Source organism: Felis catus, chromosome D1, assembly GCF_018350175.1.
Source record: "Felis catus isolate Fca126 chromosome D1, F.catus_Fca126_mat1.0, whole genome shotgun sequence".
NCBI lineage: Eukaryota > Metazoa > Chordata > Mammalia > Carnivora > Felidae > Felis > Felis catus.
The window spans coordinates 18601021-18625356 of NC_058377.1; the positions used below are offsets into that span (position 1 = coordinate 18601021).

The 24336-nt window shown below is 41.3% G+C and overlaps 1 protein-coding gene and 1 long non-coding RNA gene across 2 annotated transcripts; both read left to right on the top strand.

Moving 5' to 3' along the window:
- The first annotated feature begins 3634 nt into the window (after positions 1-3634).
- On the top strand, positions 3635-15055 carry SC5D (sterol-C5-desaturase). Its single transcript, XM_003992449.6, has 5 exons — positions 3635-3765; positions 10011-10228; positions 11011-11143; positions 13047-13147; positions 13497-15055. The coding sequence occupies exons 2-5, from the start codon at positions 10019-10021 to the stop codon at positions 13950-13952; spliced, it is 900 nt and encodes a 299-aa protein (XP_003992498.1). The 5' UTR covers positions 3635-3765; positions 10011-10018; the 3' UTR covers positions 13953-15055.
- A 4697-nt stretch (positions 15056-19752) lies between these two features.
- Positions 19753-23634, top strand: LOC123380371. Its single transcript, XR_006586052.1, has 2 exons — positions 19753-20218; positions 22070-23634. It is a non-coding gene; the product is annotated as an uncharacterized LOC123380371 (long non-coding RNA).
- The last annotated feature ends 702 nt before the right edge of the window (positions 23635-24336 follow it).

Genomic DNA, 24336 nt, shown 5'->3' on the forward strand with positions numbered 1-24336 from the left:
GAAACAGTTCTTTTTCTTTGCAGACTCAAATTTTATCAATTTATGTAATTTAGCTACATAATTATGAGTATGATGGAAACAGATTGGTAACAAACATAACCAGCTCTTGCTAAGCATTCTTCTCAACCGGTGGAAGCAGATACACAGGAGTGAACCGAAGTGAAGGCTACTAGCTGTGGAGTACTTTCTTTAGTACTTCCCAGGGATCAGCTGCATATTTCAGAAAGAATATTAAAAACGTTAACTGGACAGTGTTTAGGAAGAGCTTCTACTATATACAATGTGTACTTTTAGGGGAACAGAGACCATAGATTTCATCTACTTTTCAGAGGGAGCTCTGATCTCTAAAATACTAAGTATTATACTAAAAGTTAAAACCTAATCCATGGCACCAAGCTGAGGCCTAAACATCTTCTCTTCCTATATCTGATTTTGGATACTTGTGCATCTACCTTTTTCTTGAATACTCCTTTTCCTCTAAAAACTAAATTCATACAGGGGCACCTGGGTGGCTCAGTTGGTTAAGCATCCAACTCTTGGTTTCAGCTCAGGTCATGATCTCATGGTTCGTGAGGGCTCCGTGCTAACAGTGTGGAGCCTGCTTGGGATTCTCGCTCCCCTTCTCTCTCTGCTCCTCCCTTGCTCGCTCTGTCTCTCTCAAAAAAAAATTTCTTTTTTTAAACTAAATGCATACAAATAGATGTTTGGGAGCCAGTGTGACCCTAACTGTTCACCAAAAACATTCAGACCCTAGGGGAGCCTGGGTGGCTCAGTCGGTTAAGCATTCTACCTCTGATCTCGGATCAAGTCATGATCTCACAGTTCATGAGTTCAAGCCCTGCACGAGGCTCTGCACTGACAATGTGGAGCCTGCTTCGGATTCTCTATCTCTCCTCTCTCTCTGCCTCACCCCACTTGCACGCTCTCGCTCTCTCTCAAAATAACTTAAAACAAAAAAAGCCATTCAGACTCTGAATCTCAGTTCAGAACCTTTCAACCAAATGGGGCCCCCTAACTCTGCTGTGGTCAAATGTTCCCCACACAGAGAGACTCTGACCATGCTGTCTAAAGGAATAGCCCTCATCAATTTTGATCCTTTCACCCTTTGGTTTTCTCCGTAGCACTTATGACTGTCTGTTTTACTATCCAGTACATATTCAATGAAAAAATTCAAACTATTCAGGATATTATTTTTGACATTTGTTTATAATTTCAATATCATATTTCCCAGTCTTTCACGATAGTCTGTCATTTTTTTTTATTTTTTATTTTTTAAAAAAAATTTTTTTTCAACGTTTATTTATTTTTGGGACAGAGAGAGACAGAGCATGAACGGGCAAGGGGCAGAGAGAGAGGGAGACACAGAATCGGAAACAGGCTCCAGGCTCCGAGCCATCAGCCCAGAGCCTGACGCGGGGCTCGAACTCACGGACCGCGAGATCGTGACCTGGCTGAAGTCGGACGCTTAACCGACTGCGCCACCCAGGCGCCCCTGTCATTTTTTTTTTTTTTTATGTGAAATTACTTAAGTGAAGGAGAAAAATACACTGGACTAAACAAACCACACAAGGAGCCTACGGCAGCTGCAAATTTGGAAACTTTGTACTAGGTCGATGCCTTTTAAATCTGTATCAATACAAGGAAATCTCACTAAAATGAAGCTGAGAGGTCAGCAGCCGGTGCTTTCACACCCTAGCACTCCTAGTCCATTGCGGACACAACAGGAAGAGCCTAACTTGCAAGTCCATTTACTTTTGCTATTACTTGACTACCCCAGTAGGAGAAAGGTTTTCCTCTGCCCGGGCAACAGCTCAGCCAATGAAAACCACCATGCTTCCAACTCCCAGTGCATTCCGATGGACTTCCAATTTATAAAAGCCGTCCCCCGTTCCCCTTTTCCTCTATAAACTGGCAATCCTTTCTTTTGCTCTGTGGATTTGCCTGTGATTTTCCCATTGCTTGCTTGTCCCCCACTGTAATTCTCTGCTATTCTCAAACAACCCCCCTTTTTTGTTTGCTGGCGAAATAACTACCTGTTTATTTTTAAGGTTAACAAGCTGCATGTTTATGTTCCCCAGAAACGAAACCAAAAATATCTTAATTTCAAAAATTATAAGATGAAATGAGAACAGTAACGAAAGAAACAAAGGAGAAGAGATGCGATTTAGAAAGTAGGAGGCGGGGCGCCCAGGTGGCTCAGTTGGTTGGTTAAGCATTTGCCTTGGGCTCAGGTCATGATCCCCCGGTGTGTGAGTTGGAGCCCCACATCCGGGTCTCTGCTGTCAGCGCAGAGCCTGCTTTGGATCCTCTGTGCCCCTCTCAGCCTCTGCCCCGCTCTCTCTTAAAAATAAATAAATAAACTAAAAAAGAAAAAAAAGTAGCAAGCAATTGCACAAATCATTATGTTGTATACCTGAAACAAACATACTGTTATCAAGTCATTATGTTGCACACCTGCAGCTAAGATACTGTTACAGCTAATTAAAAAAAGAAAATAGGAGACAAGCCACAGACATTTAAAGCAGTATTCACACAACAGGTGTTTATGATCGGAGTTTAATAATTTCTCCCCTTACATTGTTGCACTTCTGACGGTCCTATAAGGAAACAGAAATGATTTCCCAAACTTTGTCATCTCCTACTTTCCAGAATTTTTTTTTTTTCCTATGTATCCCCCTGGAGGGAGCAAAACTGAAGGCCAGATTTTCTCCTGATTGGTCAAACTCATTAGAGCAGTGGTTCTCTACCAAACATTAGACTCACTCACGGTTTATTAAAAGACAGATTCCTGCCCGCCCTCCCCCCGCCCCGGGGGAGATTCTGATCCAGTAAGTCTGAAATTTGTATTTCCCCCACATTTCTATTTCCAAGAAACTCCCTGATGATGCTGACACTGCTGGTTGGACTGTGGGAAGCACTACACTGAGGCGCGCAGGAAATTTACAAGGGTGACCACCGCAATTTACGTCTAGAAAAGCAAACTTCGCAAAAAAAAAAAAAAAAAAAATTAAAAAAAAGTAATTCCAACAAACAAAAACCCCGACACACTCCCAGACAACAGCAAAGCTCTAGGAAGCCACACATATTCCCGTTCAGTCTGCACAGATTTGCTTTATCGGTTCTATGAAAAGCTTCGTGTCAGTTAAAACACCTACCTAAACTGGTTCAGCCAAACTCCCGCCATTCAATGCTATATAAAAGGGCAGGCTCCCGGCTAAGAAATATCAGCAATCGTCTTACGGATAATCGAGCCTCCTTCACCTGGGTCGAAAAATGCACCGCCCGCCCCCCGCCCCCCGCCCCCCTCCCCGACCCGACGTTCACCTCAAAGGAAATATCTATTTCCCTCAACGTAGAGCATCGGTTTTAGGGATGTTTCCGTTAATACAGGAAACCTGATTCGGGCAGGCTCTGAGCTACACACGTCAGTGACAGTGAAAAGAGACAAAAACAAAACCTGAAACTCCACCCGCCGCCGCTACGGTACCTGAACCACGGTCCCGCCCTCTCTTCCACTGGGAGGACGAAGGGGGCAGGGCCGAGTGCGCGGCGCCCACGTGACCGCCAAGCGTCGCGCGCAGCCAAGTCGCGCGATCTGCCGTCATATCAGCTTATGCCGCCGGCCCCTGATTGGCTGGCGGCTCCGGCCGCTAGGAGCGTGTGTCTGGCTACGCCCCTCCCTGCCCGGCCCGCTGGCTGAACGCCGCTGGGCTCACTTTGGCCCAAGGCAACCTGCGACGTCGGCGGCGGTGGAACCTTCGGCAGGTAGGGATGCCAGCAGGGCAGGCGGCGGCGGCGGCGGCGGAATACCTCCGGAGAGGGATGGGCGAGGAGAGGAAGGGAAGTGGAGGGAGAGAAATCCGCAGGATGGGTCCCAGGTGGGGAAGTTGGGAGCGCGCCAGACGCTTTCTTTCACGACCGGCTGCGGGGTGTCAGGCTCCGGGCGGGCGCTGGGGCTCCAGCGGTGACCCACGGCAGGGATTGGCAGGCAGCCGGGCATCCTGACAGCGTGCGCAGGCCGTGAGGCGTCGAGTGCGGGCGCAGGGGGCGCTCACTGGCGCTCGCTGGCGGGGATGGGGAGAGGGGCGACCGGAGACCTGCGGTGTCTGGGGGCTGTAGCCTGGCCCGAGGACGTTTCGGGGCGCCGAGGAGGCCCGCACATGAAAGCAACACACACGGCGAGGGACGTGAGGAAAACGACAAGTTGGCTACTGCGGATCGCTCATCCCAGGGAAGTCTGTCCAGCGAACGCTAATGCTTGGCTTTGAGACAGACTTCCCTATGTTTTGGAGGGATTTTTCCCTTTTTTGTTTTTTAAAGGGGCAAAGAAATTAGGCTGTGACCTCCTGACAATTGCAGTGCAAACCCCAGTTACTGCAACGTAATTAGGATGGAGGGACAACAGTCCGCGGTTTGTAAAGACTAAAAGGGAAGGGAAATAATGTATCGAGTTAGCGTCGAAAAAGGAAGAAGTCCTGTCTCTTGGCATCCCTGTGTTATAGCAGAATAAATTTGGAGGTGGTGTAGATAGATAAAGTTCCAAATGTCAGTACGTAAAGTTTCCAAACTGGAAAGCTTGCGGTAGGCAGATATTTTTTAACCAAAACCTTCCAGCAGGTTACCTGTCTTTATATCACCGTTGGTGCGTGCGTGCGTATTTAGGTTTCTAATGATAAGCATCTAAAAAATAATAAGTACATGATCTTTGATCACTTACTTACAGAATGCTTTCCCATTCATTATGTAATGTAATTAGCATGGAATACTCGGAATGCCGCATCCGTATGAGTACAACTTGAGAGATAATGTAGAAGCTGGGAGAACAGACTCTAGACTATACATCCCAGTTGTTACTTGTCACTTAAGTTAAACACTCCTGCCCTCAGTTTCCCTTTCTCTAAAGTGAAGGTTACAGAATTATCTACCTCCTCGGATTGTGATAATTAAGCCAAGTGATACAGAAAAAATGTTTTTATTTTTTATTTTTTTTTCAACGTTTTTTATTTATTTTTGGGACAGAGAGAGACAGAGCATGAACGGGGGAGGGGCAGAGAGAGAGGGAGACACAGAATCGGAAACAGGCTCCAGGCTCTGAGCCATCAGCCCAGAGCCTGACGCCGGGCTCGAACTCCCGGACCGCGAGATCGTGACCTGGCTGAAGTCGGACGCTTAACCGACTGCGCCACCCAGGTGCCCCAGAAAAAAATGTTTTTAAATAATACCTGATTCTCAACAAATGTTAGCGGTTACTGTCTATACTTCTAAAATAAAGCAAAAGTAAGAGTAGACTCCGGTACTCTAAGCCTAATTGTGTTTTATTAAAAACTGTGTTTTATTTTTATAAAGTTTCTTTGTTTCTGTAAATGTAAAACAGTACCAGCTTTGTTTCAGTCATGGGTAGTTAACTTAGGGTCTGTGAAGACCCTGACTTCAGTGGGGTATAAACCCCTTAAAATCGTATGCAAAATTATGTGAATTTGTAGTCACTGAGAATTGTAAACATTAAGGAGCTGAAGAGTTGAGATAGTGATGAAGAGGCAGTGGAACTTGGTGCGAGTTTAAGAAGTTTGACTTTGTGCGGTGCCGGCGTGGCCCAGTCAGTTGAGCGTCCAGCTCTTGATTTGGGCTCAGGTCATGATCTCACAGTTCGTTGGTTTGAGCCCTGTATCAGGTTCTGCAATGCCATTGCGGAGCCTGCTTGGGATTCTCTCTCTCTGCCCCTCCCCTACTCCCATTTGCTCTTTCTCTCTAAACAACTAAACATTAAAAAAAAAAAAAGAAAAAGAAAAAAAAAATAGAACTTGGACTTTGCAGCCAGACTGCATGTGTTTGAGTTCCAGCTCCAGCATTTGTTACTTGATGATCCCAAGCAGATTACTAGTATTTCCTGTGCCCAGCTTCTTGATCCATAAGATAATACTAGTACCTAACTCATGGGGTTTCTTGAAAGGCTTAAATGAGCTAATATTTACACTGCCGAGTGTACAGTAAATATTGATACTAGATATTATCAGTTATTTTTCAAAGAAAAACCAAATGACCTCTTTCTCCCTTAGGTTAAAGTAATTTTGACTCAGCTTTGGCTCCCGTAGCAGCAGTAATAATAGCTCCTGTTTCTTGAATAACTTCTCTGTGTCAGTGCCAAAAGACTAGAAACTTAGTGCCTAAACCTTAAGAACAATTCTGTAATGAAGATACGTTATCTCATTTTACAGATGTGGGTTTGAATATAAACTTCCAAGTTGAATTGCAATTTTGAGATTATATTGTTACTGATTTCGAAAGATTTCTTTGTTAGACGTCAGAAAGTACGGCAACGTATTTAGGAATACTTAATGTCTACATTCAACAAATAAAATTAATTGAAGCCAAAATTCTAAAAACACTTAAAATAGGTCTCATTTCACAGTATCTAAACCGCCTCCCTTTCCGGCACTGGTTTGTCATTGCAGCGATTATGCACAGGGAATGTACAAACGAACACAACTAGCATGGTCCTCGGATAAAAGCAAAACTGAAGTTAGGGACTGAGATCTTGTGAAAGTTATTACTCACGTCTGATATTGAAGGTTGATTAAAGTAGATTTCTGGTTACCGTTTGAATTGTTTTTGGCTGCACTGTACTTACTGTATTGTCTTAGGGCTACGGGACTCTATAGGTAACACGTAGATTAGTCTGGAAACTCTTAACCAACCTTTAGTGGTGTCACAATACCTAGTTGCTGGGTTGTTTCTAAATGTTTATGTTTCCTGGTATGACTTAGTGTACTTCCTTTGCTACATTATTTCCCTTAGCAGTCTCTACTCCTTATGGCTTCAGCTTCAACCAGTACAAGCTCACTGTTGAACTTCCGATTCATATTTGCATATAATCTACTGCTTTATGTCTAAGAATAAGCATAGAGTTAAAGCTTATTAATCTATGCTAATTAGATTTAAGACCCAAACTGACTCCCATCATTCCTTACACGCCCTGCGTGTCCCAAATATATATATTTGTCCCTGCGGCACCAAATATAACAGCTCTCCCAGAATTCCCTCTTTTGATTATGATGACATCATCATCCACATGAGCCAGCTTAAATCTCATAGTCATCCTGCATTTCTCCCTCTTTCATATTCCAGTATTTAATTGGTTGTCACGCCCTGTGGGTTTTATGGGGTTTTTTGTTTTTTGTTTGTTTAAGCAGGCTCCACCCCCCCCAGTGCTGAGGCCAACATGGGGCTTGAACTCATGACCCTGGGATCAAGACCTGAGCTGAGATCAAGAGTCAGATGCTTAACCAGCTGAGCCACCCAGGCATCCCAAGCCCTGTGGGTTTTTTACTTGCTCAATCTCTGATGAATATGTGTGTTCTGAGAGCTGAGCTAGTCTATCACAGGAGCAACCAAATTAGTCTGTCTCTGGCTCTGGCTCTTGCTCGTTTTCTCATCAATACTCATATTCCTAATGGAATGGTTTCTATGAAGTACGGGTCTAATTATAATCTCTTCCCTGCTCAGCGACCTTTTGGTATCTCCCCGTCGTATATGAGGGAAAGTTCGATTCCCTAGCAGGGCAACAGAGCCCTTCCCAGTCTGACACCACTTTCCTTTTATAAGGTTTATCCTCAAACATTTTTTTCCCCTCTGTTTTACCCGTCACACTGTTTGGCACCCACCAGTGACACCCACTGAGTCACGAATGTAGCATGACTTTTTTCCATGCCTTTGCAAGTTGTTACTTTTATTTGAAATGCCTCTCTCTAAACTTTTCTTTCTGATAATGTCCTTTAACGCCTGAATCAGATATGTGTATACCTTTGTTATAGCACTTGCATTAATGTAATTATTTCTAAAATTGCTTTATCTTGAAGATGGATTTTGACTGTATCTTTTCAATCTTTATAGGCTCATTATCTAGTGTAGAGCTTGATGCTTGTTATTTGAATGAATTAACAGTGTATGATGAAGGATATATGTCAATGTCTGGCATTTGGCATTAGTTAACTGAAACTAAGCACTGGGATGGCTTGGTCAGCTAAGCATCCGACTCTCGATTTCAGCTCAGGTCATGATCTCACAGTTCGTGAATTCGAGCCCCGCATCAGGCTCTGTGCCAACAATGCGGAGCCTGCTCGGGATTCTCTCTCTCCCTCTCTCTCTGACCCTCCCCTGCTTGCTCTCTGTATCTCTCTCAAAATAAATGAAAATAAACTTAAAAAAAAAAAAACTTTCCATGCCAAAGTGAGAAAAAAATGTTTGCAACGCCTATCACAGAAAAGGAGCTAAGCACTCTTAATAAATAAGGACTTCTAGAATTTGATTTTAAGAAACTGACAACTCAGTGGGAAAATGGGCAAGGGATAAAGACATAACTTCACAGAAAAAAATATAAATTATTCTAAATATGTGGAGTCATGCTCAACCTCACTCATAATAAGAAAAAGGTAAATATACACGGAGATATCATTTTTGTTGCTATCAGATTAGCAAACATCTTAAAGTTCGATGATACTGTCTGTTAAGTTTGTAGAGAAATAGGCATTGTGGCCTTCAAAGTGGTACAGTTCCTGCCTGTGCAGAGCAATTGGGCAGTGTCTACCAGAGTGACCAATGCAGTTCATCTCTGTCCTAGCTTTTCTGCTTGTAGAAATTTACACAAAGTAGGGTTAATCGTTGTAGCATTGTTTTAAATCACCTAAGATTAGAATCTATCCAAATCCTTGTACGTGAGTTAGATAAACAGCAGCAAAGTCACACAAAGGAAACATATGTCCATAGTCCCTTAGCCACACTTTCAAAGTCCGAAAAGCCCTGAAAAACCAGAAGTTTTTTTTGTTTTTTAAAGGTGGGCACTCAAACTCATTTGGTGGCAAGGGCTTACTCCCACTGACTGAGGTGCCCATTTTGTGTTGGTGCACCTGTCAGGTACCCCCACCCCTTGCAATTTGCTGGGACTGTTTTTGTTACCTTGGGTTTAATTGCATATGGCAACATTAAAAAAAAAAAAAAAAAAAAGAGCGGGGCGCCTGAGTGGCGCAGTCGGTTGAGCGTCCGGCTTCAGCCAGGTCACGATCTCGCGGTTCGTGAGTTCGAGCCCCGCGTCGGGCTCTGGGCTGATGGCTCAGAGCCTGGAGCCTGTTTCCGATTCTGTGTCTCCCTCTCTCCCTGCCCCTCCCCCGTTCATGCTCTGTCTCTCTCTGTCCCAAAAATAAATAAACGTTGAAAAAATTAAAAAAAAAAAAGAGGCAATGAAAGCCCATATGAATAACAGAATGAATGGAAGCACCTGTCATTGGTAATAGCACAGAACACGGAGTTATATATTGTAGGAACTTGTGCGTCGTGTGTCTGTGAGGCCTCCTGCTGAAGAAGACCGTGTGGGCACTACCACCATGTGACTTAAAGACTAGAAGAACAGATTGCCAAAGTTTTACACTGGTGGTGAGGACCAAGAGAGAACTAACGAAAACCAGGAAACCACCGCCCAGGACAGAAAACAAAGATCCTAACCATGTTCCGATTAAGTGGATGTGACAAGAACATAAATAAATGCCACCGGTTGCTTCGTGGATCTTGAAACAAGCTGGAATATATCAGGAAGAACTACTACTGAAGAAGAATGTTAGTATTAAGAAGAGAGGAATCAAGTTTAGGGAGCAGGGTAATGAAAAATATCTGAAAGTATGGTGAAAATTACTCTGCCGGTCAGGAAACAGCTACACCTAACCCTGGTGAATTGGCTAAGGTAATACCCGATGGAAACGTGAGTGCTGAATACATTTGCAGTGGTGGCGGAATATTGTGGTAACATACTGTTAAATTGCTCTGCACAGGAACTGTATCACTTTGCAAGGCCATAGCAGTGTAGGGTAGTGCCTGTTGCCCTACAACCTTACCGGCAGAGAATGTCCTCAAACTTCAGGATATTCGTTAAGCAGGAACTTCATATATAGTTTTTCTAAAAATGTTTCGCATTAAAAAATATCAACATGGGTAAATAATTGTTGCACATGCTTATCCTTCAGGGACTAAGATGGATCTTGTACTCAGTGCTGCAGATTATTATTTTTTTACGCCGTACATCTACCCAGCCTCGTGGCCTGAGGACGACATCTTCCGACAAACTATTAGTCTCCTAATTGTAACAAATCTTGGCGCTTATATCCTTTATTTCTTCTTTGCAACACTGAGCTATTATTTTGTCTTTGATCATTCATTAATGAAGCATCCACAGTTTTTAAAGGTAAGTGATTTTCTTACCTACTTTTCAACTGTTTTTACTGTAAAAATAATACGTATTTGTGTGTGAGATTTTCAGGTTAAACTGGTTATAACCATTAAGAAAAATTTCTGCAACCAGCATTAGATGGGTTAGGTAGTTTTGGTAGGGCTAATCCCCTCTCTTAATGGAAACAAATAAATGAACCCAACTTCTTTTTTTTTTCTTTTTTAATTATAAGCCTGGTGTCTTGCTAGATATATAGAATTTCTTTGCTAACAGTGATGAATAAATAAATGCACACATTTGTGTATTTGCTTTAATGTTTGACTTTCACAAACTGAAGTATGTTTTTACTATGTGTGTGTGTGTATATATATATATATATATCTTTTGACACGATAGGAGATTGTAAATTTATTTACAATCATTTTCTATTTCAGTTATTTATATTTATCAGTTCCTCCAAGGACTAAAAAAAGAAAAAATCGAGAGAGGTTTGGGGATGGAAGTTATTTATGAAAGAAAGGATCATTTTATAAATAGACGTGTAGAATGCGGATTTTGTGAGAAAAAGAGTAAGATCAAGAATTCAAGGTACTTAGCGTATTTGCTTTTTAAAAAAGAAGTGTCTTTCTTACACATGCATTCCCACGTATTAACATTTTAACGGAAACAGTTTAGCAGTAAGCTCCTTCACATAAAAGAGGTTGAAAAATCCATTCCAAGACAATTTCATCAATTTCATGCTGGTTTTGTTTAACATAGACTTTGTGGTTTTTAAGTATTGGAAATTTCGTTTTCAGAATCAAGTCTATAGAGAGATTACGTTTACTGTGCAGTCATTGCCGTGGATTAGTATTCCCACTGTTGCATTGTTCCTGCTAGAGTTGAGAGGTTACAGCAAATTATATGATGACATAGGAGAGTTTCCAAGTGGTAAGTAAATAATATGAACATGAGGCACAGAGTGGTTTCTCTCAAGAACCAAATCTGCCTCTTTTTCTTCTTTTAAAATAATTACAGATTGTTTGTGGGTTTTTTTTTTTCAGTTAAAAACTTTTTATGTTGGTTAATTTTTTTTAAATGTTTATTTATTTTGAGAAAAAGAGACAGAGTGCAAGCAGGGGAGGGGCAGAGAGAGGGGGAGGCACAGAATCCCAAGCAGGCTCCAGGTTGTGAGCTGTCAGCGCAGAGCCCGATGTGGGCTCAATCCCATGACCCCGGGATGATGATCTGAGCCAAAATCAAGAGCTGGACGCTCAACCACCTGAGCCCCCCAGGCTCCCCATTTAATTGTTTTTAATGCTTTGTTTTTATGCTTTCATGTCTTGTCACATAATACACATTTCCTAATCTATCAATTTTAAAGCTGGTCATGGATGGAATTATGCTTAGGGGAGGATGGATAGATCAGAGATAGAGCTTTGCATTCATTTACTATTCTCTTTATTGAATTCAGACTCCCTCAAAAGCTCAAATAGTACATAATTATAGAAAATCAGAAAATACGGATTTTAAATCCACTGTCCTGCTACCTAGAAACTACCTCTTTTGACATACATCCTCCAGTTTTCTATGCATGTATACTTCATCATTTATGCTACAAAAATGAAACCCTACTACACATACTGGTTTGGACTTTGCTTTTTTTTCTTAGTAGTGTATATATATATATATATTTATATATATGTATATATGGCCATCTTTTCATTCAGTAAATATTGACCTTATATAGTGTATGAGTTACAGTATCACATTATGTAGATATCCGTAGTTTATTTAAATGATCCCCGATTTTTAGGCCTTTAGATTATTCCTTTTTTTCTCTTGTAGCCAGTCCCGCAGTGACTGAATTTTTGTGAAATTCCGAAATTATTTAATGAAGAGACATTTCTGGTGTCTAGTATTAGAAAGCGAGAATAGTAGTTAACATTTATTGTTAATATGTACCAGCTACTTCTAAGCTTTCCACACGTATCAATCCATTTTATTCTATATCGGTTCTACGACATAGGTCCTGTTATTACGTTCCTCTTATGGGTGAGTAAATTAATGTACAGAAAGTGTCAGTAACTTGCCAACTTGCCCATTCAGCAAATAAGTGGTCATTCAGCAAATAAGTGGTCTATCTGGGACTGGCCCTCGGGCTCATTTGCACCCATACAGCTGCTGTCCAAGTAAGAGGTTAGATATTTAAAAGAAGGAACAAGAATTATACAGTAGGGCGATGAATTGACTAGGCCTTGAAAAGTGGATAGGACTCTGAGTAAATATAAAAGGAGAAAGTGCATTCTAGATACATGGAACAGAATGAGTAAAGGTACAGAGGTGAGACTTTCAAGATGTTGGGAGGACAGTGAGTAAACCAGCCTGGTTAGTACAGGAATGGATCAGGCAGGAAAGATCAGAAATAGTTGGGTTGTGGAGGAAATGCTAGGTTTCAGGTATTTAGCGGGAAATAAAGTTCTAAGCAGGAAAATAGTATGTAAAGGTATGTTTTATGAGGATTAAGATGAAGGAAAAATAAACAGTGTTATTTATGCCCAGAGATTTAAATAAGAAAGATGCCTTAAGCATATGTTTTTTTCTGTCTCATAAATGTCTTCATAGTTTAATATTTGAGGTGGGGGCACTTTAAGGTTTTATGAGAGGCAGATGAGGAAATGAGCAGATGCCAGAGAGATTAGGAAGATTAATTTGCAATGTATTGAATTAGCCAAAACAGTTGATAGTGTTAGGTCTAGGATCATATTTGGTCCACTGAGATGGACAAGTACAAAGTAAATTCTGATCCTGGAAGCCGGATCTTGGTTCTGACCTATCGTGTTGTCTCTTCTAGGCTGGTTTCGGCTCATTGTTAGTATACTGTCCTTCCTCTTTTTCACTGACATGCTGATCTACTGGATTCACAGAGGCCTTCATCATAGACTTGTGTATAAGGTAGAGTGAAATTTAGGGGAAAGAGAAAAACTATATCCATTTCAGCAGTGTATGGTTACAAATTCTGTTTTCTGTTTCCCAGAATTTCGTGTAACTTACTAAATACCTAAGTAGCCACAGCATGACAGATACCAGGTTCATTTTGTTTGTGTTCTTTATGGGTCTGGAGGGGCTATGTTACAATGTTACTGTTTCAGGTAAAGGAGGGCATTTTATAACATGAGTGATTTTGCTGAATTTACAGAGATTTTTTAGTTAGGTCATTGGAAATGACATGCTCATGACATGGGCATGGGAAGCTAAGTTGAAAAGTGAAGGTGGTTATTAACTGTGTTCTTTCCTTCTGTAGCGCATACACAAACCTCATCATCTCTGGAAGATTCCTACTCCATTTGCAAGTCATGCTTTTCACCCTGTGGATGGCTTCCTTCAGAGTCTACCTTACCATATATACCCTTTTATCTTTCCACTACACAAGGTGGTTTACTTAGGCTTGTACATCCTGGTCAATATCTGGACGATTTCCATTCATGATGGTGATTTCCGTGTTCCCCACATTTTAAGGCCATTTATTAATGGCTCAGCCCATCATACAGACCACCACATGTTCTTTGACTATAACTATGGACAGTATTTCACCTTGTGGGATAGAATTGGAGGCTCATTCAAAAATCCTTCCTCCTTTGAAGGGAAGGGACCACTTAGTTACGTGAAGAAGATGACAGAAGAAAAATGGAACAGCCACGCAGAAAACGGTTGTAAAAATGGAAAATTATTCAGTGGAGAGCTTACAAAGACTGAGTAGTAGATTTTTGCCCTGTTATTGAATATGACAAAATATTTTTAGTTAAGGAAAAATAATCTACATACATACAACCAAGAGATATAGCAGGTAAATGGTATTTGAAAGTCCACGTTGTGGGTTCTGCTCATCATGATGGTAGGTCAAGGAAAGATGCTGTCTGTGAACACCAAGATTTTCAACCTCGTGCTTACAATACTAAGTGTTGGTCTAAAGGGCAAGTTATGTCTTTCTAGCCAGCGTATCTATAATTTGTATAGCCTCAATGGTTTTTGTAAGGATAGAGAATAAATTATCGAGGGGACTAGGTTATGTCCTTTTGCCTTAATCCACCCATACTGATTAAGAAAAATATGTTATGCTTGATAATACCAACACTAAGCATCATAACAAAGAAATACTAATAGGAATAGGGTTCCTTATTTCAGGAATGGTTAAGTCTTCAGTGTTGGTAGGTAATGACTACCCATAGTGTTTGTTCAAGTGGAAACATCAGTGTGAAAAAAAACTGATAAAACATTAGCAGCCAAGTAAATGACCGAATTAATAGCAGGTATAAGAAGATTATCATCTTCCTACATGTAGGAAGCTTCTCTGTAGACATTGTCAAATAATTGCATTTTACTGATGAAAACATAAACTAGAATTTTTAAGAAAATATTCATACTACCATGATTTAATCCAAACCTGGGACTATTTTAAGATTTTGATGGTTATTGTTTTAAACCGTTGTTTAATAAGTATTATGTGAGCCTGAGTATATTTAGAAAGGGAAATTTGATGCCCAAGTAATATATTTGACATTACTGCTTTTTTAATTAAAAGGATGCACTGCACTTTTGATATGTTTCAAAGTTACAATCCTGTAATTTCCTATGAAAGGAAGTAATTGCCAAAAATTTAGGCCTATCACTGAAGATTAGCTTTGAAATCTTATTTTCTCTCCTCTCCCTTCACTTTCCCCCACATTCTGTGCAAGAAGATTTAACAAATACTTTCGTAAAGAAATGTTGTGTGTTGTAACAAATATGTTGGAAAAACATGATTTGGAAAGGCATTCTATAAGCTATTTATGTAAAATCAATAAAAGTTGATTATCACTATTATTAAACTGTATCAGTTAAATATTGTAACCGCACAAAGTATTCTTTGTACAAATTTTGTGTCAACTTGAAACCACAGACATGATGTGGATTGTTGAAACTTTTAAATGTTCCCAAATGCTCCGAGTCAAGAGAGAAAGAAGGGGGTAGCACATTCTTTTTATATTCACATTCTTACTAGACGTGAGTGTTTTAGCAAGAGACCTGTCATAAAACGTAATGCTTGGTGTCCTGAAGAAAGTATTTTTTTCTGAGTTGCTGTTGACAGGGTCCTGCTACTTAAACATACTAGCGTGCCAGCTGGTGTTTTGTAACTGACAAATGCAAACAAGTGATGTTCACTAACCCCCCTGGCTCCAGTGCTCCACTTTGACCCCCCAAAATTAGGAAATTAAGTTAACTTTGTTTCCTCTGATAATGACGGCTAATATTCAAGTTTTCTATTTCTGTTTCAGTTTTGCTAGTTTATCTGTTTCTAGGAATTTACCCGTTTCTTCCAGGTTGTCCAATTTGTTGGCGTATCGTTTTTCATAATACTCTCTTGTAATAGTTTGTATTTCTGTGGTGTTGGTTGTTATTTCTCTTCTCTCATTTGTGATTTTATTGATTTGGGTCCTCCCTCTTTTCTTTTGGGTAAGTCTGGCTAGACGTTTATCAATTTGACTAACTTTTTTTCTCAGAACGTGCCCCTGGTTTCATTGATCTGTTCTATTGTTTTTTTAGTTTCTCTATCATTTATTTCCGCTCTGATCTTTATTATTTCCTTCATTCTGCTGGTGTTAGACTTTGTTGTTCTTTTTCTAGCTTCTTTACATGTAAGGGTAGGTGGTTTATTTGAGATTTTTTTTTTTTTTTTTTTTTTTTGCTTCTGAGGGTAGGCCTGTATCGCTGTATAGTTACCTCTTAGGATCGCTTTTGCTGCATCCCAAAAGTTTTGGACTCTTGTGGATGACAGCTAGTGTTTATTGAGTTTCACTCCTGATCAGGCACTATTACAAGTCCTTGACATGAGGAAATTGGAATGCAGTTGTATGACTTTTCCAAGGTTATTTCTCTCATGTAAAGCCCAGTGTGGATGTTTCTGGTCAGTGGGCAGCTCTCCCCAGTCATCCTGAGACCCAGGCTCCTTCCATCTTGGGGCTACCTATCTCTAGTTTACAGTCTTCCTTGTTGAAGAAGCCCACAGAGGAAGAGGGAAAGGTACCCATGGAAAATGTTTGTGGGTCAGGCCTAAAAGTCATGCATAGCCCTTGCCATGTTCCTTTGGACAGAACTTAGTTGTATGGCCAATCACACTGAAAGAGATTCTGGAAAATGTGTCCAATTGTGCCCGGAAGGATGGGGCAGCTGCTTTCTGGAACAGCTAGCCAGTTTGCCATGCGCACGTAATTTATTCTTTTCGGGGGTCCCAGTAAAAGGCATTGAAGTGATGAATGAGTCCCCAGAGTATTTCAAGTTATCTATCCACTGGATGTCTTTGTGCCCTTAATTACCTGTGTGTTAGTTTCCTCTAGGTTCTTACTACTGTGTCGCTAATAGAAAAGAAAGGACAGAATTTATAGGGAGAGGAAAGCTTCCCAAAAACGTTAGTAATAATCAAGCTGGTCTGCACTCTCCCATCTTTTTTTTTTTCTTTTTTTCCGCCTTTTTAAAAAAATTCTAATCTTATTAAGCAGTATGATGTTTAGTAGTCTGCCATTATTTTCTATACTACTACTGCATCGGCCAATCTCCTTTAGAGGAATTCAGACAATATTCGTGGAAGTGAGGATCTAAATTCCCTCTCACAGGAACATCAAGTGAAAGGTTTTTCCCCTTGACTTTGAAACCTTTTGTAGGTAAAGAACCGAAAGGGACAGTCAACATTTTCCACTTTTATGATAGAAATTGGGAAATGGATGGAGGTGGTACAAGAACACATTTCAAAAACCCAGAGACCTTTATCAGGTGCTGTCCCTGTTCTTTGCTGTCTCTGGTTCTTTGTCTCTCTGTCTCTCTGTGCTGTGAATTTCCTACTTCTCATTTCTCTGTCCCGTGTTTCTTTCTCTTCCCATCTTAAAAGAAGTCGGGGACAGATCTGGCGAAGAATTATGAGTTCAGGTTTTGATACATGGGGTCTGCAGTGCTAGCAGATTATTTAAATAGGGATGATGTCTGGGAGGAAGAAGGAAAGGAGGAAGACCAATCAGAACAAAGATTTGAGATTAATTCAGAGAAGAAAAAGTTTAAGGCCATGAGATTGCCAAGAGAGCATGAGAAAAGCTATCCAAAGAAACAAACCAACTTAAGGGATAAAGAACTTCCTTTCCTTGTCTTCCCGACTTCTTCAGTGTCAAAAACCTTGACTGGCAGTCTTCTATCAGCAGTTACTGCTTTCTGTCCTGTATCGTTGTTAAGTGCACCCAATTTATTCTAGACCCCAGAATCCTTCAAAGTAGAGACCGGGTGCGAATCATTACTGTATTAAACTATGTGTCCTTGAAAGACATGGTTGAGGTTAGGGGCACCTGGGTGGCTCAGTCAAACATCTGACTTCGGCTCTGGTCATGATCTCACGGTCTGTGAATTTGAGCCCCGTGTCAGGCTTTGTGCCAACAGCCCCCGTCTCCCCCCCCCCCCTCCAAAATATGGTTGAGGTTTGATAAATACTTTGCTGAATGAATTAATGAAGTGGTGGGAATGCCCTTCCCTTAAATAAACATTTAAGGAACCCCTACCAGAGGTCACACACTGCACCAGATGCTGCAAATACTTATGCTGTAGATTCTTTTTTTTTTTTTTAACGTTTATTTTTGAGACACAGAGAGAGACAGAGCATGAACAGGGGAGGGTCAGAGAGAGGGAGACACAGAATCTGTAACAGGCTCCAGGCTCTGAGCTGTCAGCACAGAGCCCGACGCGGGGCTCAAACTCACGGACCGCGAAATCATGACCTGAGCTGAAGTCGGCCACTTAACCCACTGAGCCACCCAGGCGCCCGAATGCTGTAGATTCTTAAGCACTTTTTAGCCAACGATTCAGGTCTTATTCATTAGCTGACCTTTGCTAAGTGCCTGGGAGGAGTCAAAGGGAAAGTAAAGAGGATTCCGATGGGTCCTAATCAAGGATGGACTGTCCTTTTTTTTTTTTTTTTCTTTCCACTCAAAGTTCACTAGGAATGAAGGAACAAAACTTGCCAGTACCCTGGATTCTGACCATATAGGAATCAGTAGTAAGAGAACCGATCAGGGAGTTGAATGCATCCACGTGGAGTTACTACATAACAGTGTTCTGGATACAAAAAAAAAAAAGATCTTCAAAATTATTGGTTGATTACACCAAGAAATGACGAACCTGGGAGGACAATCTATAGCTTCAGCTGGAGTATAATTCATCTCAGAGGAATTACAGACACTAATTGCTTTGGAGTTAAATAGTTTTGAGTCCTGGCTCTGCCCCTTGCAAATTGCATGACCTTGGTTTCTCTATCTGCAAACTGATGAAAATACTGCCTACCTAATAAGATTAAACGGGTTAGAAACACTCAATTAAATGTCAACAGAGGCTATAATTCATGTAAATTGTGAGCCTCTGCTTTCTAGGTTCAATGATTATTGTCATTACACCTAGGATAGCCCCTCAATGGAAATCAACTACTGGGAGAAAAAAAACGCCCCTGGGTACTTTGGCCTTAACATGGGAGGGTGAAAGACACAGGGTGAACAAGAAATAGGGAGCACAGAGGAAAATCGTAAGAAAAGCCAGAGTTAACACATATACTGTAAATTTTCTTTGTAACAATTGTAAGATATCTAAATTATTTGTTGCTAAATAATTTTATTTTAAAAACACATTGCTGGGGCACCTGGGTGACTCAGTCGGTTAAGCGTCTGACTCTTGGTTTCAGCTCAGGTCATGATCTCACCGTTTGTGGGGTCAGGCTCTGAGCTTACAGTACAGAGCCTACTTGGAATTCTATGTCTCTGTCTCTCTGCCCTTCCCCCCCCGCCACCAGAATAAATAAATAAATAAATAAACCTCAAAAAAATAAAATATTTGTACTATAGACTTTCATCCACTTCTTATATCATTTTATCTATTTTTTTTAACGTTTATTTATTTTTGAGACAGAGAGAGACAGAGCATGAATGGGGGAGGGTCAGAGAGAGGGAGACACAGAATCTGAAACAGGCTCCAGGCTTTGAGCTGTCAGCACAGAGCCCGACGTGGGGCTCGAACTCACAGACTGTGAGATCATGACCTGAGCCGAAGTCGGCCGCTTAACCGACTGAGCCACCCAGACGCCCCTCATTTTATCTATTTTAAAATTATAATTTTACACACTAAGCCATTTCCCTGTATGAAAATGTGGCCTCCTGACATGTTCTACCAAACAAATAGGAACCTGGACACTTAGTGCACATTCCGATATTTGAGAGCACTTGCTGTGGTGAGTTTTGTTCAGTGCTTCATCAAGATTTTTTTCTTTTAATTAACTTAATGGAGGTATCATTTAAATACAGTAAAATGTACTCACTGTATGGTTCAATGAGCTTTTATAAATACGTACACCATCCAAGCAGCACCCAGTTAAGATATAGAACATTTTCAGGGTGCCTGGGTGGTGTAGTCAGTTAAGCGTCCCACTCTCGATCTCAGCTCAAGTCATGATCTCACGGGTTCGTGAGTTCAAGTCCTGCATCAGGCTGTGCGCTGATGCCGTGGACCCTGTCTCTCTTTCTCTCTGCCCCTCCCCCACTTGTTCTCTTTCTCTCTCTCAAATAAACTTTAAAGATATTAAAATTAAAAAAAAAAAGATACAGACCATTTTCTTTACCAGAAAAAAATTGATCTTCCTTCACAATCTCTCCACATCCTTTAGGTAACCACCAATCCACTTTCTGTTACTGGAGATGAATTTTGCTTGTTCTAGAATTTCTTATAGATTGAATCAGTATGTACTCTTGTGTCTAGTTTTTTTAGCTTACATGTTTTGAAATTCAGGCTGTTGCATATGTCTGTAGTTTTTTCCTTTTTATCTCTGTTCATTGCAGTATATTACAGTTTGTTTATCTGTGTGTCTACTGATGGATTTCTGGTCTATTTCTAGGTGAGGTTATTATGAATAAAGCCGCTACAAACAAATGTACAAGTCTTTGTATGGATCTATGTTTCCCTTTCTTTCTGGTAAATACCTGTTCGTATAATGTCTCAGTACCAGGGTAGATATGTGTTTAATTTTACAAGAAACGATCAAACTCTTCTCCAAAGTGATTGTACCATTTTACATTCCATTTCCTCCACATCCTCACAAACAGTATTGTCAGTCCTTATTTTTAGCCATGCTAGTGGGTGTGGAGTAGTGTCTCATTGTACTTGATTTGTATTTTCCTATGGCTAATTATGTTAAACACGTTTTTTTCTCATGCTTTTTGGCTGTTTTACACTTCTTTTCTGAAGTATCTGTTCAAGTCATTTGGCCACATTTTAGATCAAGTTGTTTTTCTATTATTGATTTATAAGAATTTTTATATATTGGCACAAATCCTTTGTCAGATATATGTGTTACAAATGTTTACTCCAATCTGTAGCTTGCCTTTTCATTTCCTTAATTGAATATATTTTTTTAACGTTTTATTTATTTTTGAGACAGAGACAGAGCATGAACGGGGGAGGGGCAGAGAGAGAGGGAGACACAGAATCAGAAGCAGACTCCAGGCTCTGAGCCATCAGGCCAGAGCCCGACGCGGGGCTCAAACTCACGGACCACGAGATCGTGACCTGAGCTGAAGTCGGCCACTTAACTGACTGAGCCACCCAGGCGCCCCAGCTTAATTGTATTTTTAAAGTCAAAAACAGGAAAGTTATTTAATTTTGATTAAGACCAATTTATCAATTTACATCTTTGATAATTATTGCATCTTATGTCCCATTTAAGAAGTCTTTGCCTATCTCAAAGCAAGCTCGGACTTCTTTTTGGGGGAAGATTTTTGATAATGCATTCAAATTCGTAATAGAAGACTTTTCATATTTTTATTTCTCCATTTGTCAGTTTTGATACACTGGTTTTTAAGAAATTTGTTTATTTCGTTTTAAGTTTTCAGGTTTTTTGCCATAAAGTTGTAACATTCCCCTATTACACTTTTGTTTTTTTTAATGTTTATTTATTTTTGAGCGGGGGCGGGGCAGAGAGTGGAAGACTTAGGATCTGAAGCAGGCTACACAAGGACAGTAGAGAACCCGATTCGGGGCTTGAACTCATGACCCAAGAGATCGTGGCCTGAGCCACCCAGGGGCCCCTCCCTCTTACACATTCAACGCTTACAGGATCTGTAGTGATGTTTCCTTTTTTTTTTTTTTTTTTTTGAGTTTAGAAGATCTTTTTTTTGATGTTCCTTTTTAAAATTCCTGATACTGATCATTTGTTTTCTTCCTTTTCTTGATCAGTAGAGCTGAGCGAATATACATTTAGTTGATCTTTTTTTTTTTTTTTTAATTTTTTTTTTCAACGTTTATTTATTTTTGGGACAGAGAGAGACAGAGCATGAACGGGTGAGGGGCAGAGAGAGAGGGAGACACAGAATCGGAAACAGGCTCCAGGCTCTGAGCCATCAGCCCAGAGCCCGACGCGGGGCTCGAACTCACGGACCGCGAGATCGTGACCTGGCTGAAGTCGGACGCTTAACCGACTGCGCCACCCAAGCGCCCCTAGTTGATCTTTTTTAAAGAATCTACTTTTCGCCCTGTTGATTTTTCTCCATTGCCTGTCTTCGGTTTTGTTACTTTCTGCCTCTTTTTCTTTTTATTTTTTTTGGGTTACATTGATCTCTCTGTCTCTCTCCCTTTCTCCCTTTCTATGTCTTCTCTTTAACTTCTCAAGACAGAAGCTCAGATCAGTGATTTCTTTTTTTTTCCTTTATAAATATAAACATTTAAAGCCACCGAATTTCCTGTAAGGTCTGCAGTGACTGCATGCCACACATTGTGATACGCTGTGTCTTCATTGCTATTTAGTTGCAAGTATTTTCTGTTTTTCAGAGCGATCTCTTCTGTGACCAGTGGTACGATGGCCTTGTACTGGGTCAGCTTAGCCGAGCCAGAATGGTGTTTCCCGAAATTACTCTCCTACACGCTTGTGGGTTAGCACGGCTGCCCAAGTCGTTTTGTGTCAGATTTAGAAGGTGGAAATGGAGCGGCAACCGTGTTACTTTTCACGCTTGGAAAGATGAGGTGGTCTAGGAATCACTGTTGCCGATTCAGTCACGTTGTAACTTCGCAGTTGGCTCGCCTGGTTGGCCCAACGCAGCATCTGGGCCTGCGGCAGCCGTGACTCCGCTCTGCTCCCCTTTGGCTTCTCCCAGTTCTGGGCCTGATGTGTGTTTTAGCCTCTGCCGCCCTCCATCTCAAAGGGGTGGTGAGGGGTTGACAAAGGCACCGGTCCACCGTCCTGAGTTGCACAGTCTCCCAAGTGCTAGTCCGTCTTCGTCGCCCCCTCGTGCCCACCTCACATTTGCCTTTCCTTCCTGACTTCCTCCTCCACAGACTTCAGATCCCAACACCAGACGGAAACGATCACCTCCTATGAACTGTAACCAGCCTTCACAGTTAGCTGTGGTCAAATCCTCGCTTCTCTGATGGAACGCTGATAAAGAACCTGCCGCTGAAAGTGATCCCAGGGGTCAGAATCTTAAGAATCAGACCTCTGTTGGGGCACCTGGGGGGGGGGGGCTCAGTTGGTTGAGCATCCGACTTCAGTTCAGGTCATGATCCCACAGTTCATGGGTTGGAGCCCTGAGTCAGGCTCTGGGCTGACAGCTCGGAGCCTCGAGCCTGTTTCAGATTCTGTGTCTCCCTCTCTCTCTGCCCCTCCCCCGCTAACACTCTGTCTCTCTCTCTCTCTCTCAAAAATAAATAAACATTAAACACATTTTTTTTTAAAAGAATCAGATCTCTGCAGACTTTTCAAGTCACTATGTTTGGATACCTGACACTAGCATAACATTGTGTATTTCAATTAAAAAATTTAAAAAACAGTTCTCTGAACTGGTCTTGTGTTATCTGCAAGTGATTCTCTGATTCAGTTAGCTTTAAAGTCATCAGTAACCCTGTTTCCAAAATTAAAGGGGATGTTGGAAGTCCGTGATCTTGCAATAGCAAAACAGTTACTTAAATAATCACTTGGAGACACCTGTAATCAAGTGTGTGTGGAAGACAAGGCTGGGGAGGAACAAGTGTTTGAGACATAGAACATTCTAGTGGAAACGGAGTGTAAGAAGCTTATGCAGAGCTTCTAAGTGTGCTGAGAAACTTAGACAAAGAAGATGAGTTTATGACTTTAAATTCCCAGTTCAGCACCCAACTAAGGAGCCCAAATGCCCTAAACGAGAATTGCCCTAAATGAGAATATGATTGCCCTAAAATTAACTCTTACCTCTGCAGTTGTAGAGCCAAATTTCTGAAAGCCACGTCAAAGTTTCATTGTGCTGGCAGCAAATGAAATTCCTGATCTTATTGACTTTTATATGTTAAAGGTATGGCATTGATGGGGAACGAATAGGACTCTGAAAATGAGATAAAGGTATTAAAAGAATTCTGCACCCCAACTCCAGCGTGTGTGTGTGTGTGTGTGTGTGTGTGTGTGTTGGGGAGGGAGGGATTCATACCACCAAGCAATTCTCTGACCCCAGCTGAGTGAACTGCCTTTCAACTCCACTCTGACTCTACTCAGAGATCGCATCAGATTTCACAGGGTAAGGGCTCAGTCGCACAAGACTGGCCACTTCAGATGCCAGCTGTTACCTGTACCTGCTTCTGACCCACAGGCTATAACCCAGAGGTTTTCACAACCGCCTCCTTGAGTTTGAATAATTTGCTGGAGTGGCTCACAGAACTCAGGAAACCTGTTTACTCGCTAGATTACTGGCTTATTACAGAGGATATTAAAGGATACGAATCAGCAGCCAGGTGGAGACTTACGTAGGGTGGGGTCCTGAACAAAGGAGCTTCCCTCCTTGTGGAGTCCGGGGCTTGGCCTGGTGCCACGCAGAAAGGTTCCAGTTCCCAAACCTATACACTCTGAAGCCCTCCCCCCCCCCTTTTTTTTTATGGAGGCTTCATTACAGAGGCATGATTGATGAAGTCATTGGCCATTCGTGATTGATTCAACCTCCAGTCCCTCACCCCTCCCAGGAAATAAGAGAACTGAAAATTCTATCCCTCTAATCACATGGTTGTCTCTCCTGGCAATCAGTCCCCATCCTTCAGTGTGGTCCAAAAGTTAGCCCATTAACATAACAAATGACACT